Genomic DNA, 14,212 nt, shown 5'->3' with positions numbered 1-14,212 from the left:
GGCCGCATGTGAGGAGGGTTAGCCTGTCCCGTAACCTGATCAGTGGTGCCTTCTCCATTCCTCTCCCCAAAATAACTCTACACTCAATCTGCTAATTCTTTACTGGGTACAGTCACTTCTACACACTAGACTATGGCAAAGAACACAAGGCAGAAAGAGTGAGGTCACTCCTCCACACTGAAAGACGGTCCCCTCCTGTAATTGTTTGATACAGGCCACATATTCATCTGTTAGATGTGGACAACAAGAACATTTATGGAGATTATCAGTGTCTGTCCGACTGATCAAAACTGTTGCTTTTGCTGAATTTGCTTTATTGACCTGGACAGGATTACAGTTTATTTTTGGCCAGGAATATTAAATAGGGTAAGTGATAAATATTCATAATTGCTTAAGTGATTTTGCATAGCATTCATGGGTAATTCTTGATTAAATTATATAAACTTATATAATAATAATCATATTTAATTACTATTAAAAATTAAATGTGGTCTTTTTTATCACAAAATGCTTTTAGGTTATTTTTTTTAACAAACTGATATGAAATGATGTTTACATTTACAACCATACTGTACTGATGAGTTCACTTCTCAGTAGACATGTCATATTACAATATGATGTACTATAATGAGTGAATACTAGTAAGCAGGAGTTGCCAGTGTGTGTCTTGTCTGATTTGAGTTAATATTTGTCTCGTTCTTGTAGTTCAGTGGGGCTGGGAGCAAATGGGGGGCCTCACACTTCCAAAGGGGATGCAATATGGCTCAAAATAATAAAAAATAAGACAAACGATTAAAAATCAGCAAGAACAGCCAAAATAGCAAGACATGTAGTGAAATCGTTTATCTTATTTAAATTTGTTCCCTTAACTGCCGTTTTTACTTAAAAACCAAGTTCTCAGAGAGTTGAGAGTTATGATATATAGACTTGGAAATTAATACATTCTTAAGTAATTCATTTTTTATAATGAATCTATATCAAACCCAATCATATCAAATTTTATTGCATGGTTAGATATTGCTATTTAATAACATGATAGGTAAAAATTGATAGCCTGAATGCACTGTAAGTCGCTTTGGATAAAAGCGTCTGCTAAATGCATACATTTAATTTAATTTAATTGAATTTAATTTAATTTAATAACAATGTCTTTACAAACTAGAAAAGTCATGTAAATTGGTAATAAAATGAAAACCATGAACAATATTTAGTTATTGGGAAAATAAGATTGAATTATTTAAAATTGTTTAATTTAATTTAATTTATATTGCCACTCTTACTTTCTGTAAATAAAACGTTTGAAAATGAGCATCTGTCATTGTAACAGAAGTATCAGAAATATCTTGTGGGTATCTTGCAAATAGTCAGCACCCACAGTTATGCTTGTAAAAACCTAACCTATTCAATAATAATAATAATAAAAAATACTCAGTACTGTACTGTTTGGTTCTACACTGATGCATATAAGACAAAGACTGCACAAAGACACAACGATTGCGATCTGCTTTGCAGTCAGTATGATGTCAGACGAGTATTTGGTGGAGTGTAATATTGATGATGATGATGATGATGATGAAGATGATGTGAAGAAGATCCAGCCGTCTCCGCCACCTCCTCCACAGTTCTCCTCCACCTCGTCCCTCACTCAGTGTGAGAGCAGGGATCCCTGGGGCCTCAACAAACACTTGAAGGTGAGCACAACTCTCTCTTCTTATAAGTGAAAAAAAAACACCATCCATAAAGTGCCACTAACTTTCTCTTCATTGTGACACCAGATAGAGTTCAGCGATGTTTTGGCGGAGCCCGCGTCCACGCACAGCTCTGACCGCGTGTGGGTGTACAGCGGCATCGGGTTCGAGTCCGCGCGGCTCTGGGGTTACCGCTGTGTCACAGCGCTCTGTGCGGTTCCCCTCTCCTGTCTCTGCGGCTGTCTCTTTGCCCTACTGGCCTGTATGCACATCTGGTATGCTCATTTTGGCGATAATTTATGAAATCTGTTACATAAATGGAATAAAACGTTTTAATCAAAAGTACTGTCTCTTGCCATAGGTGTGTGATGCCCTGTATCCAGGTGTTTCATAGCTGCCTGCCCTGTGTGAGGTCACTGTGGATGAGTGTGGTTAATATCTTCATCACTCCATTCTGCACATCTGTGGCTCGCTGTTGCAGTGGCGTATATGTGGTGTTCTCCAAAGAGTGACGAGACACAAGGAGGAATCTGAAGAAGCTCGTTTTTTTGCTATTTAAAGCTGTGTTGAAATAACCATGAGACATTCAAAGAAGAGGATTAGCCTACATGTTATTAAATAGATTTTTACCTGTTATTAAATAGATATTTATTCATTTGTAACAAATTCTGCATGCTTATTCATGTGTACAACCTGTTAATACTTATTTCTCTCTCTCTCTCTCTCTCTCTATATATATATATATATATATATATATATATATATATATATATAATTAAATAAAGAACAAATAAACCTTTATGGAACAGTTGATTTTTGTATCTATCACAATAAGTCCATTCCTTTCAAAAGGAGGCACATTATGATGAAAACTCAGTGTTAAGAGGTTATCTCTTTGTTCAATATATATATAGCTATATATATATATATATATAGATACATGTGTGTGTGTGTGTGTGTGTGTGTGTGTGTGTTGTTGTTAATATATATACACACACCTTTCTACGTAATCAGATGTCCTTGTTAAAATATCAGGACTACAAATAAATGGCCCCATTTAATGGATCTCTAAAGCAGTGTTTATAGTCTAAGCAAAGTAAACCTAATATCTAGAAGTCTAATAATAATAATAATAATAGTATTAAAAATTATAATATTGATAATATTCGTAATGCTTTTAGACCACCTCAGTGTTATGGTCTACCTGTCTATACTGGGATAACGTTAGTTTACATTGTGTCAAAACAGAAATAATCTGCAGTAGAATTGGTTGTAAAAAGGGAAAAAAAACAATATTGGTTGGATCTGTCATGTATTCTTAAAAAAATGTCACAAATGACTTGAAGACATTAAAGTAATAAAACACCGAGGTTCCTCGTGACATTTAACCAATATGTGTCTTCCCATAATTCCCCCACCCGGAAACAGCGCAGAGTGTGATGAAGCGCGGAAGTGTCGAGGGGGAATTCCTCCATAGTCTGTACCTGTTCGAGCTCTTCTGGACATTTTTATTTAATTCACTTTATCAAACTCGATTCTGAATTTCCAGCTGGGTGAAGCTGAAGATGTTTGCCGACCTTAGCGTCTGTGGTTGACTGTAAACCGGGCCGTGTTTCCTGGGCTGAAGACCGACAGACAGTGGATCTGTGTTAGCGCAGATACTTAAACACCGTGAACGGCTTAAAAAGGTAGTAATTACCTTCCTATTACATCCTCCTATCTATTTATCACGTAATTGATATATGTCTAAGGACTTTGACTCGTGTTAGAGTGTGGTTTTGAACGTTTTAGGGTTTTAAATGCTCTGATGCTATCATGCTAGTCGTGTCGTTAGCTCTATCGGAACCTGTAAACACAACACTGAATCTTGTTTTTCAGATGTGAGAAGCTGTTTAACATAAACGTGTCTATAAGAAATACATATCAGCACAATATTATATTTTACAGCGTTATTGAAGTGTGTGTTTGTCTTTGGATTCAACACCGCACCGAGAAACAGTAAACTATTTTCTGAAGGGAAAAGGATCGTAAAACGGAATGAAAAACTATGTTTTGTGATCGGAGAGATTATTTCATTTCAGCTGTAACGTTAGCGATGTTAAGGGCAGAAATGTCGGCGAATCGCCCCATGTAGCTCTTGTTGTAAAGTGAAACTGTAGTTAAAACCCTCAACTCAGCCATTAGTCATGTGAGATTTAAAATGACAAAATTTATATTAAAATATAATCCAGCACCGAAAATAATAATAATAATAATAATGTTGTTAAAACAAGAAATCAGTTCATAATCGTTATTGGTAAGGCTGTACTGTTTGTTAACATTAGTTAATTAGGCTACATCAGTTAACTAACTAAAGAATATTTATTACTTTAGAATTGTTTAATCTTACTTAATGTTAAATTCAGCATTTAGTAAAAAAGCTCAAAAGCTGTGTATGTTAATATTATTTAAAATAGACTTTATTGATTACATAATTAAACGCACTTAATAAAGACTCATAGTATGCTGCAGCAAGCGTTATAAACATATTCAATATGTTTATCCAGCAATCACAAACAACTGTAAAATTCATTGAGTTTTCGAGCTCCAGATGCTAATTGTTGTCTGGTCTTCTCTCTCAGGATCATGGTCCAGCCGCAGCCGTCAGGTGGTTGTACTCTCCAGTGGGAGCTGACAGGAGAGGAGACTGTGGGTGCCAGGGGTCAAGGGTCACTGATGGGGTCTATGGGGGTCCCTCCTGAATTAGCTGGAAATGAAGTGGTCCATAGACTCATAACAGATAATCATCAGCTACGAGGTGAGACTTGAGAGATTGCCTATGCCAGATTCATTGCCCATTGATAACATTGAACTGCATAAACAATTCTAAACATTTCACAGAGGCGCTGAAGCGAAGCAATGATGCCCTCAAAGAAAGATGTGAAGAGATGGAGGGGTGGCAGAGGAGGTCGAGAGAGGAGCGCGAGTTCTTGAGCTGTAGATTTCGTGAGGCCAGAGCTTTAGTGCAGCGACTGGCACAGGAAAACCAGAGCCTGTTAGGACAGCTCAACCACAGCATCAGTCAACCAGGGAGTCCAAGTGATGGCATCTCTAAAGAGACTGGAAATCAAGGCCAGGACCAAGAGCTGAAGTGCACTAATGTAGAGAAGAATGCCCTTGTGGATTCACCAGAAGTAGGTTCTTTTTTTAAAGCTTCTGGAACTTGCCTAAAGTTGTCAGTTCATTGAATAAAAACTTCCCTTTATTGTTTCATTACGCAGGTATTAAATGAAGCTGTACTGACAGACCGAGCTGAAGGAAAAGCTGGCAGACACACAATGCCTCAGAGTTTGGTAATTAACCTTAAATATTAATATGTGAAATATCTGTACAATAGAGTTTTATCAGCATTGAGTGTTAATCTGCTTTGACTTCTTTCGGGTCTTGTTTTATCCTCCTGGTACACTGTGTTAAAGTACAATCCAAGCATGGCTAAAGATCAAGTTCAAGTATTTGTGTCGTCATCTTTACAAATCTTTTTCACTTCAGCCTGCTGAGGGCTCTAATGATTTTCTGAAACTGCTGAAAAGCCACAAAGAGAAGCTGGAGGAAGGGATGAGGGCTCTGAGGAGGAGGAATGAGGAGCTGGAGAAGGAGAAGACGGAGAATGAGAAAGAGAGAGAAAATCTCCTCGCCACTGTAGAGCAGTTACGCTCCAAACTCAATCAGGTAGAGCGGTTATGATCCATTCGTTTATTTATATAATTAGACATATCATATGGGTAGTTCACAAATAAAATGTCCAACACCTTTTCACTTGATCATTTTTTCAAAATATTTGTAAAAGTTTTTTTTTAGGTTTTATTTAAATGACTCTACAGTGTAATAGACTTACACGTAGTTGCTTAATTAATACAAGATCATAATAACTGCATTTCTAAAATTATACAAATTATTATTATCAATTCTAAATTATGTACACTACTGTTTGGGGTCAGTAAGATTTATTAAATGTTTTATGTTCACCAAGGCTGTATTTATTTAATCAAATATACAGTAAAAACAATAATATGATTGTAATTTAAAATAATCATTGCTTGAGTATTCGGTGTCACGTGACTATTCAGAAAATTTGGTGTTCAAGAAATATTACTTGATATTATCCATAGTTGTGCTGTTTAATATTTTGAGATTTGTTTTGGGATTCTTTAAATAGAAATGTCAAAACGGTATTAATATATCTATCTAACTTCTGATAACTGATCAATCCTCTGTTTATCAGAATGGTGGTGTTACTGAAGAGTCAGTCCAGCAGGCATGTGCTCTCACCGTTCCTGCAGAAAGGTACTCTCAGATGTTCAGTTTACACTGCTCTCTCTCCCTGCATGCTTGGATTGTATTGTAATAAATCTCAAAGTGCTTCACTTCCTTTCTTTTAATGTGAATGGTTTGGAATCTCTCTTTTCTGTCTTCTGCTTTGATCCATGTGTTTGCTTAGCTCTCACTTTGCTAAACTAACTGAGCAGTTCCAGGCTACACAAGGCAGGTGAGGGGAACTATATCTCACTGTGTGTGTGTCCCTCCCCTCATTGTTGTTGAAAGAACATTGTGTTTTAATACTGTGTTTTAATGAGACCGATGCACTAGCATTTCTCATTTAGACTACTGTTCAGAAGTTTAAACAAAGAAGTGAATGCTTTTATTCAGCAAGGACCCATTCAATTGTTTAAAAGTGGCTGTAAAGACATTTATAATATTACAGAAAATTGTATGGACTTTCTATAAATGAACTAACTGTAAATGAATGAATAAAAATGTAAGAGAAAAGGTTTCAACTTCTTTCCCCACAAAAATGCACAAAGCTGTTTCTTGTGCATCAGATTAAGAATCATGTAACACTTAAGATTGGAAATGATGGCTTCTGAAAATTCAGGTTTTCCATCTCAGAAATCTATTTTAAAATAGAAAATTTGGAAACATGTCACAATATTGTGGTTTATGTTTTTGATCAAATAAATGCAGCTATGTTGAGCATAAGAGACACCTTTAAACACATTAATACTTTTTACTGAACCAAAACTTTTGAACAATAGTTTGTATTTTTATTGTTTTATTAATAGATTTTAGAAATAAAAATGTAATGTACAAGTATTTATTGGCAATTTTGTTTTATTGGAGTTAGACTGAATAATAATGAATGCAGCAAACAAGTTCCTAGCATACACACAAATCTCATTGTTGGCCAGAATTTGCATCTAGGCAAATTATAGGGAAGTATATTAAAGAAGCTAAAATACAAGATTTAATATTTTGTGGCTCTTTATTTCTTTTTATTTGATGATTTGATCAGATGTAGAAGATGCACTGATAATAAGGAATTAATTGGTGTGTTTGGTGGTGAACTGCAGTAAGATGGACGGTTAATTCTGTCTGTGTCTTTTTCTGTGATGTAGGTACAGGGAGCTCCAGGAGAAGCTGGACTGTCTTCAGAAGAGCTCTGTTCAGAGAGACAGAAATGAGGCTCTACTCAAACAGAAGGAGAAGGACTTTGTTCAGGTACATAAACCCAGACACAACATCTGATTCCGTATGAAAAAGTCATTTCTTTCTATGCCGAGCTGTGGCAGCATTTGCAGTTGTCAGGGATGAGTGATCATCTTTGTGTTTGTAGCTGACAAAGGATAGTGAAGCTCTGAGGGCTCAGGTCACATCCCTTCTCGGTGAATTGAATGAACGACAAAATTGGCTGGAGAAAAGTGAAGCAGAGAAACGAATTTTAGAGGATAAGTGAGTGCATCTCTTGGTCCTTGTCCATGTGTTTGTGTATGAGATTCGGCAGCTGTGTGTACAAACCTGTTTGATCTGCCAGGTTGGGCAAGAAGACCGAACGCCTGCAGACTTTAGAGAAAGACATGGAGCAGCAGAAGAAGCAGCACAGTGTGACAGTGGACAATCTTTTACTGCAGACACAGAACCTAGAAACTGCTCTGAAGAACGAGAGGCTTGTCATAGTGGAGGAGAGGTGGGTTTAGCTGGATGGAGAACCCTGTGACAAACACAGCTTCCTTTCTCATTGTTATGGTTGTAACAGTAACCCACAATTCCTGTTGCTCTTCCTCATCTAGGAGGAAGCTGGCCCAGCTCCAACATGCCTACACATGTTTGTTTCAGGATTATGACAAAAAACTGAAGAGTGAAAAGCAAGCCAATCACAGGGTAGATAGCTGCTGTTTGTGATTATTATTATTTGTTATTATTTGTTTTGTTTATTAAAATTTTAAACATTTTCATCATAGTTTTGATTTAATTTTAGATTTTGCTTTGTTTCTGTTTTAGTTTTATTGATTACAGTACTTTAGCTTATTTAATTTCAGTTAGATGACAAGGCAACATTTAGAATTTTTCATGTAAGATTTATTTATTAAAGATTGTTCAGATATCGAAAGTGATTTGTAATAGTCCTAGTTTTATGTAACACTAGCACTGATATTGTGCCACCAACATACAGAAAAACATAATAGTAAATTTATATCAATAAAACCCATGCGAACCCTCCTCCTGATTGTGTGTTAAAGTCATTAAGCCTAAATAAACATTTATAAATATTTCATGATATTTGTAATAAATACTTAATAAATAATTTTTTTTTAAATATTTTGAACTGGATTTATAAACTACATTTTAAAATATTTTTTCTCTTCTTTATAGTGGCCATGCTTATTAGTGATTGACCCAAGTCTTAATTTAAAGGCTACAAAACTAGAAAACTGACTGTTTGATGTCTGTGGTTGGCACTTTTGAAAATAGGTCAGTGCATGGCTCACTATAAATGTGTTAACGGAAAGCATACATGTGGTAATTTCCATTTCAGAGTGGAGAGGCAGATACTCTAGCTAACAGGTTAGCTGAGGCTGAGAAAGCTCTGGCCCTGAAACAGGATCTCATCGATAAACTCAAGGAGGAAACGGAGCAGCTGAGAGCTGCATTAGAGACTATACCAGTGCTGAACGCTCAGGTGAATATAACACCTGCACACTTATGTTACAGTGCTCTGCTCATTTACTTTGTCTTAGCCTGCTATAAATAAATGTTCAGCATACATGCTGCATGTAATAACATAAACACAATTACACTTTTTATTTTTGCAGGCAGAGATCTATAAGATGGACTTCCTGGCTGAGAGGGAAGCCAGAGAGAAACTCAATCAAAAGAAGGAAGAGTTGCAGGAGGAGCTGAGCAAGGCAATAGCTGAGATAGACAGACTTAAGCAAGAAGGAACCTCAAGGTAGGAAAAGAGATGGACACAGTGACCACTATATGATGTGTTACTGAATGTTACCAGAGAGTTTTTTTTTTTTCATTTTAGTGATATCGGTCAAATTGGATGTTCAATTGCTAATTTCCTTTATTTTTACATTTAGATGTCCTATTCTATCATATAATGTTATTTATTCAATTAGAGTTGATCCGTAATCTGTATGGACCAGGTCCTGTTGTTTGGCATGTGATTGCAGATTAACCGCAGACTTGAACCACCATATAATTAAAGTTTAGAATTTGCAAGTATTTTTAAGTCTTTCCAAAGTCAAACCATTCAAGTGCAACAAGATGCAAAAGAGAGTATTAAAAAACCAAATTCTCTTTCACATCTTGAAAAAACTTATTCGATACATCAATTAAAAACCGTGATATGGTCACTCCATTAAGGAACACTAATCTTCAGCAGATCTCAAAATGAAAATACAGTTTTTATGCTTTACACTACATGTGATGCCTAAATTAAATTTTAAAATAATGGTTTTTAATTCATTTATTTTTTTAAACCAAAAAGTAGCTTTTTATTATTAAAATATTTATATTAGTAATGTCATTTTAACATTTTAAATGAATCAGATGCCAGGGAATTGATTTAATTGAAATTAAATTGAAATGAATTGCACTGAATGAAGAGATATGAATATTTGCTTATAAAAGCCTCCAAATGTCTAAGAGTTACAAGTGAATGTTGTTTCTTCGCAGAGCTCGCATTGAAGAGATGCAACATAGACATTTGGAGGACTACAGGCCTCGTCCACACCCAGTTCCTCCAGCTGGTAAAACCCTTCATTCAGAGTCTGCATCAGCAACAGCATGCACTTACATTCCTTCGTTTTTAAGATAATTGTTGTTAGTTTCATTGACTACATGGCAAATGCAACTGTTATGTCTTATAGCATGTTATATTAATCTTTACCGAAATTTCTGCTTTTGAAGCACCTTTCCCAGGAGCGGCCATGTTTAACCCTGCCCAACCTCCATCTGCACGCAGAAGAGATGAAGATCACGATGGGCTGCCTGATTATTGCTGTCCCAAATGTATGTACAAGGCTCCAGACATGGACACCCTGCAGATTCACGTCATGGACTGTATCCAGTGAGAGGAAGAGATGTTCAGGTGATCTATTGACACCTGAGTGAACTATAATAACAACAAAATAAATAAAATCAAGAAGTGAAAATCAAAACCATGCTAGAAACAAGAACACAAGACACATCTAAGGACTTTGAACATTTAATCCTGCTGCAGATTGACTTGAAGTAGACAGATAGCAAATGTTTTTATCATGTGGCTATATCAGCCATGTTTCTGTACACTTAGTGTGTGTGTATCTATTTACAAAAAAAGCTTATCTGTACTGCCTTTCTGTGACAGCGTAGTGTAATGTACTGCACGTGTGAATGTTTGCGTCTGCTTTATGTCTGCACACATCTGACAATGACAACGATTCCTGTATACCTGTGGTATTTGTTTCTCTGGATGTACGCCACTCTTGAGGATTTATGCCCGCCTATGTTAATATTGTGTATTATCAGCCAAAGTGAATATGAAAAAAACACAAGAACTTTGTACAGACTATTGTTATGGAGAGATTTAAAGAAATAAATGTATGAATCTATATACTTTTTCCTTTGTCAAACACATACTGTGTGTGAGCAACAGAAGACTTTGTGTACTTACAAATCACTTACATTTATGAAAAACTTTAAAGCAGGAGTGGCTGAATAAGACATTAGTCAAGATTTTACAAAAGTAATTATTTTATTATAGCCAATATAGGTTTTTTTTTCTTAAATTTTGGATATTTAACGGTCAATTTTATTTGTATAACGCTTTTTACGGTACAAATTATTTCAAAGCAACTTTACAGAAAATTTATGTTTCTATAATATTAAGAAGTAGCTTATCAGTGGTGACTCAGTTTATGTACATATGGCATAAATGTGTGGAAAAATCAATCAAAGACATAGACAGACAACGAACACTATTAACAGCAATTATCATGATGCAATCAAACTTATAGCAAAATTTGTTAGTTCCGTATGTTGTTTCAGGGTTAGCATCATCTGAGGTCCTCTGAGGGGTTGGCATCTCTTCTCAGGTGTTCTGGATCCAGACTGGAGCTTGTGTAAATCCTAGATTACAAAACAGAGAAACAAATAGAGGCATAATTAGCATAGCTTGCTGTTACAACCAAGTAAAATTCATTTGTTTAACCCAAGCTAAAGAATAATAATGTGCATTTGATCAGATATACCTGCAGTACAAGATTATGAGATGCATTATTTGAATGCTTGGCCAAAGAGATGCGTTTTTAATCTAGATTTAAACAGAGAGAGTATGTCTGAACCCCAAACTTTATCAGGAAGGCTATTCCAGAGTTGGGCAGCCAATTGCAAAAAAGCTCTATCTCTTTTAGTGGACTTTGCTATCCTAGGAACTACCAAAGTCCCAGCGTTTTGTGACTTTAGGGAGAGTGATGGATTGTAGCATGGTATAAGGCTAGTTAGGTACGCAGGAGCTAAACCATTTAGGACCTTAGGTAAGTAATAATATTTTGTAACTGATACAGAACTTAATAGGTAGCCAGTGCAGAGACTGTAAAATTGTGGTAACATATTTTCTTGACCTTGTAAAAACGCTGCATTTCGGACTATCTGCAGCTTGTTTTTTAAAGACAGAAGTTTTCAATAGACAAGTTGCTGTCTAATATAACACCCAGATTTTTGACTGTAGAGGAAGTAACAGTACATCCGTCTAGTTGCAAATTGTAATCTACTAGATTCTGTGTAATGTTTTTTGGTCCATTAATTAATATCTCTGTCTTATGCAAATTTAATAGGAGATTATTTGTCATCCAGTCTTTTAAATTTTTAACACACTCTGTTATCTTAGATAATTTAGAAGTTTAATCTGGACTCATTGAGATATATAGTTGAGAATCATCAGCGTAATGGGAAACTAATCCCGTATTTTCTAATAATATTACCAAGGGGCAACATGTACAATGAAAATAGAAGAGGACCTAGGACAGATCCTTGTGGCACCAATATTTTACTGGTGATAAAAGATATGACTCCTCATTTAAATAAACAAAATGGTAGCGATCGGACAGGTAGGATCATATGGGTAGCAATATTCAATTTGGAATGTAATATGCAAAATGACAATGCAATATGTAAAAAGTCAATGCATTTCTGTATTTACATTTACATTTTCCAATACATTTGTGCAACGTTTGGTGCAAAATTAAAATTAAATTACATAATTTTCATTTGCCATTTCATACACTAGTTTTAATATGTAAAATTAATACTAATTTTAACGCTTTATAAGTTGCAAAATTAAAATGAAAATGTATTACAGAAATGATTAGATATGTATAACATGTTCAAGCAAAAACTGTGGCAAAATTATCATTCAAATGCTTTTTTTCTTAATTGCATTAACACTCACAGTCAAGACACTTACATTGCATTTTCATTCAATTTCATTCAAAATTCAATGTGCACATTGAAAATGCATTCCGAGCCGATCACGTCTCCGCCCCCTCGCGCCACGTCAATCACTGCTTGAACAAGGCGGGGCTTGCAGAAGGACAAGACTCAAGAAGATTCAAGTGAGAGAACATGGACAAGACCGTTGGTCCGTGTACATTTTGATCATTTCGGTTTATATTCGGTTTATATTAGGTTTCAATATTTCATTCTCACTTGTGGGCGGAGCTGAAACACTGCTTTCATCTGATTGGTCGAATCGCTCCACCTTCAGCTCGGTCTTTTCATTCTTTCAGGCAGAATAAGAGTCAGTGCGAGTGAAGCACTGTGATGTCTGAAACAACCGCTCACTGTTAATTAGCATAATATTTGAATCAGATGTAACTGGGCACATAATACGTGCTGCTGTGACCTGCAAGACCCCTTTAAATTATTTCTAGTTTATAGTATTGTATAAATATTGTCCCACTGATAAAAAACAGTGCAAATAGTTCTGTCTCCTTGGAAAACATCTTAGCCTGCCCTTGAATACCTCTTTAGTTTTGTAATCGATCTATGAGTATGTCATGATCTATGGTGTCGAACGCAGCACTAAAACCAAGTAAAACTAGTAGTGAGATGCAGCCTTGATCTGACGCAAGAAGCAAGTCATTTGTCCACAAGGTAATCTTTAAAAATAACTTAAAACTATGAACTGTAATCTTTAGCAAATCTCAAAATAGTCATTTTATCCATAATTTTTTTATTTTGACCAAAGAGTAATAATTTTTATATTATAATATTAATGTTAGCACTGTCAATTAAAATTTTCAGTAGAATTATGAATTAAATCCTATTTAATCATATATAAAAATGCTGTGTTGCTAGTAACTTTGGAAAACCACTAGCCACATTGGCTAGTGAGCAAAAAAGTTAATGTCAAGCCCTGTATATATATATATATATATATATATATACAGTACAGACCAAAAGTTTGGACACACCTTCTCATTCACAGTTTTCTTTATTTTCATGAATATGAAAATTGTAGATCCACACTGAAGGCATCAAAACTATGAATTAACACATGTGGAATTATAAATGGAATTATATACATAACAAAAAAGTGTGAAACCACTGAAAATATGTCATATTCTAGGTTCTTCAAAGTAGCCACCTTTTGCTTTGATTACTGCTTTGCACACTCTTGGCATTCTCTTGATGAGCTTCAAGAGGTAGTCACCTGAAATGGTCTTCCAACAGTCTTGAAGGAGTTCCCCGAGAGATGCTTAGCACTTGTTGGCCCTTTTGCCTTCTGTCTGCGGTCCAGCTCACCCCTAAACCATCTCGATTGGGTTCAGGTCCAGTGACTGTGGAGGCCAGGTCATCTGGCGCAGCACCCCATCACTCTCCTTCTTGGTCAAATAGATGCCTTCAGTGTGACTCTACAATTTTCATAGTCATGAAAATAAAGAAAACTATGCTTGTGTCCAAACTTTTGGTCTGTACTGTGTATATATATATATATATATATATATATATTGAAAGTATATAGATAGATAGATAGATGTCAATAATTCAACAACACATAATACATTTAATAATCCCCTTTACCACTTGGTTAAAAGTATTAATAATGGGATGTGGAAAATCATGCAGATGTGCACCAGATCTACATCAGTGGTTCTCATGTTTTTTTTTTTTTTTTATATATCAAGGCCCCCAATCACTTTTTATTTGGTTTAATATGG

The 14,212-nt window shown here is 35.5% G+C and overlaps 3 protein-coding genes across 4 annotated transcripts in view; 2 read left to right on the top strand and 1 right to left on the bottom strand.

Annotated features, from left to right (window-relative positions):
• Positions 1 to 14,212, bottom strand: part of LOC132118078 (myosin-7-like) — a 151,802-nt gene that overhangs the window by 65,084 nt on the left and 72,506 nt on the right. The gene's annotated exons all lie outside the window — the stretch shown is intronic.
• On the top strand, positions 111 to 2,235 carry LOC132118077 (caveolin-2-like). Its single transcript, XM_059527597.1, has 4 exons — positions 111 to 366; positions 1,513 to 1,691; positions 1,776 to 1,963; positions 2,050 to 2,235. The coding sequence occupies exons 2-4, from the start codon at positions 1,518 to 1,520 to the stop codon at positions 2,198 to 2,200; spliced, it is 513 nt and encodes a 170-aa protein (XP_059383580.1). The 5' UTR covers positions 111 to 366; positions 1,513 to 1,517; the 3' UTR covers positions 2,201 to 2,235.
• Positions 3,103 to 10,603, top strand: LOC132118074 (NF-kappa-B essential modulator-like). 2 transcript variants are annotated; one of them, XM_059527592.1, is made up of 15 exons: positions 3,103 to 3,376; positions 4,311 to 4,485; positions 4,569 to 4,861; positions 4,949 to 5,020; positions 5,217 to 5,396; positions 5,950 to 6,011; positions 6,166 to 6,213; positions 7,121 to 7,223; positions 7,339 to 7,454; positions 7,537 to 7,689; positions 7,793 to 7,883; positions 8,539 to 8,682; positions 8,816 to 8,952; positions 9,687 to 9,760; positions 9,921 to 10,603. In XM_059527592.1, the coding sequence occupies exons 2-15, from the start codon at positions 4,314 to 4,316 to the stop codon at positions 10,082 to 10,084; spliced, it is 1,809 nt and encodes a 602-aa protein (XP_059383575.1). In that variant the 5' UTR covers positions 3,103 to 3,376; positions 4,311 to 4,313; the 3' UTR covers positions 10,085 to 10,603. The 2 variants fall into 2 exon arrangements, with proteins under 2 accessions (XP_059383575.1, XP_059383576.1); XM_059527593.1 differs by lacking the exon at positions 6,166 to 6,213 and having other exon boundaries at positions 3,104 to 3,376.

The sequence above is a fragment of the Carassius carassius genome, chromosome 37 (genome assembly GCF_963082965.1).
Source record: "Carassius carassius chromosome 37, fCarCar2.1, whole genome shotgun sequence".
NCBI classification, from domain to species: Eukaryota; Metazoa; Chordata; class Actinopteri; order Cypriniformes; family Cyprinidae; genus Carassius; species Carassius carassius.
This window is presented reverse-complemented; position numbering and strand designations above follow the sequence as displayed.

Bases quoted from the DNA above. Each gene is read 5' to 3' on its own strand.
- LOC132118077 (XM_059527597.1), top strand. From the start codon at position 1,518: ATGATGTCAGACGAGTATTTGGTGGAGTGTAATATTGATGATGATGAT. The intron at 1,692-1,775 runs GTGAGCACAACT...TTGTGACACCAG, and splicing joins GCCTCAACAAACACTTGAAG to ATAGAGTTCAGCGATGTTTT. The intron at 1,964-2,049 runs GTATGCTCATTT...CTCTTGCCATAG, and splicing joins CTGGCCTGTATGCACATCTG to GTGTGTGATGCCCTGTATCC.
- LOC132118074 (XM_059527592.1), top strand. From the start codon at position 4,314: ATGGTCCAGCCGCAGCCGTCAGGTGGTTGTACTCTCCAGTGGGAGCTG. The intron at 6,214-7,120 runs GTGAGGGGAACT...TCTGTGATGTAG, and splicing joins TTCCAGGCTACACAAGGCAG to GTACAGGGAGCTCCAGGAGA. The intron at 9,761-9,920 runs GTAAAACCCTTC...CTGCTTTTGAAG, and splicing joins ACACCCAGTTCCTCCAGCTG to CACCTTTCCCAGGAGCGGCC.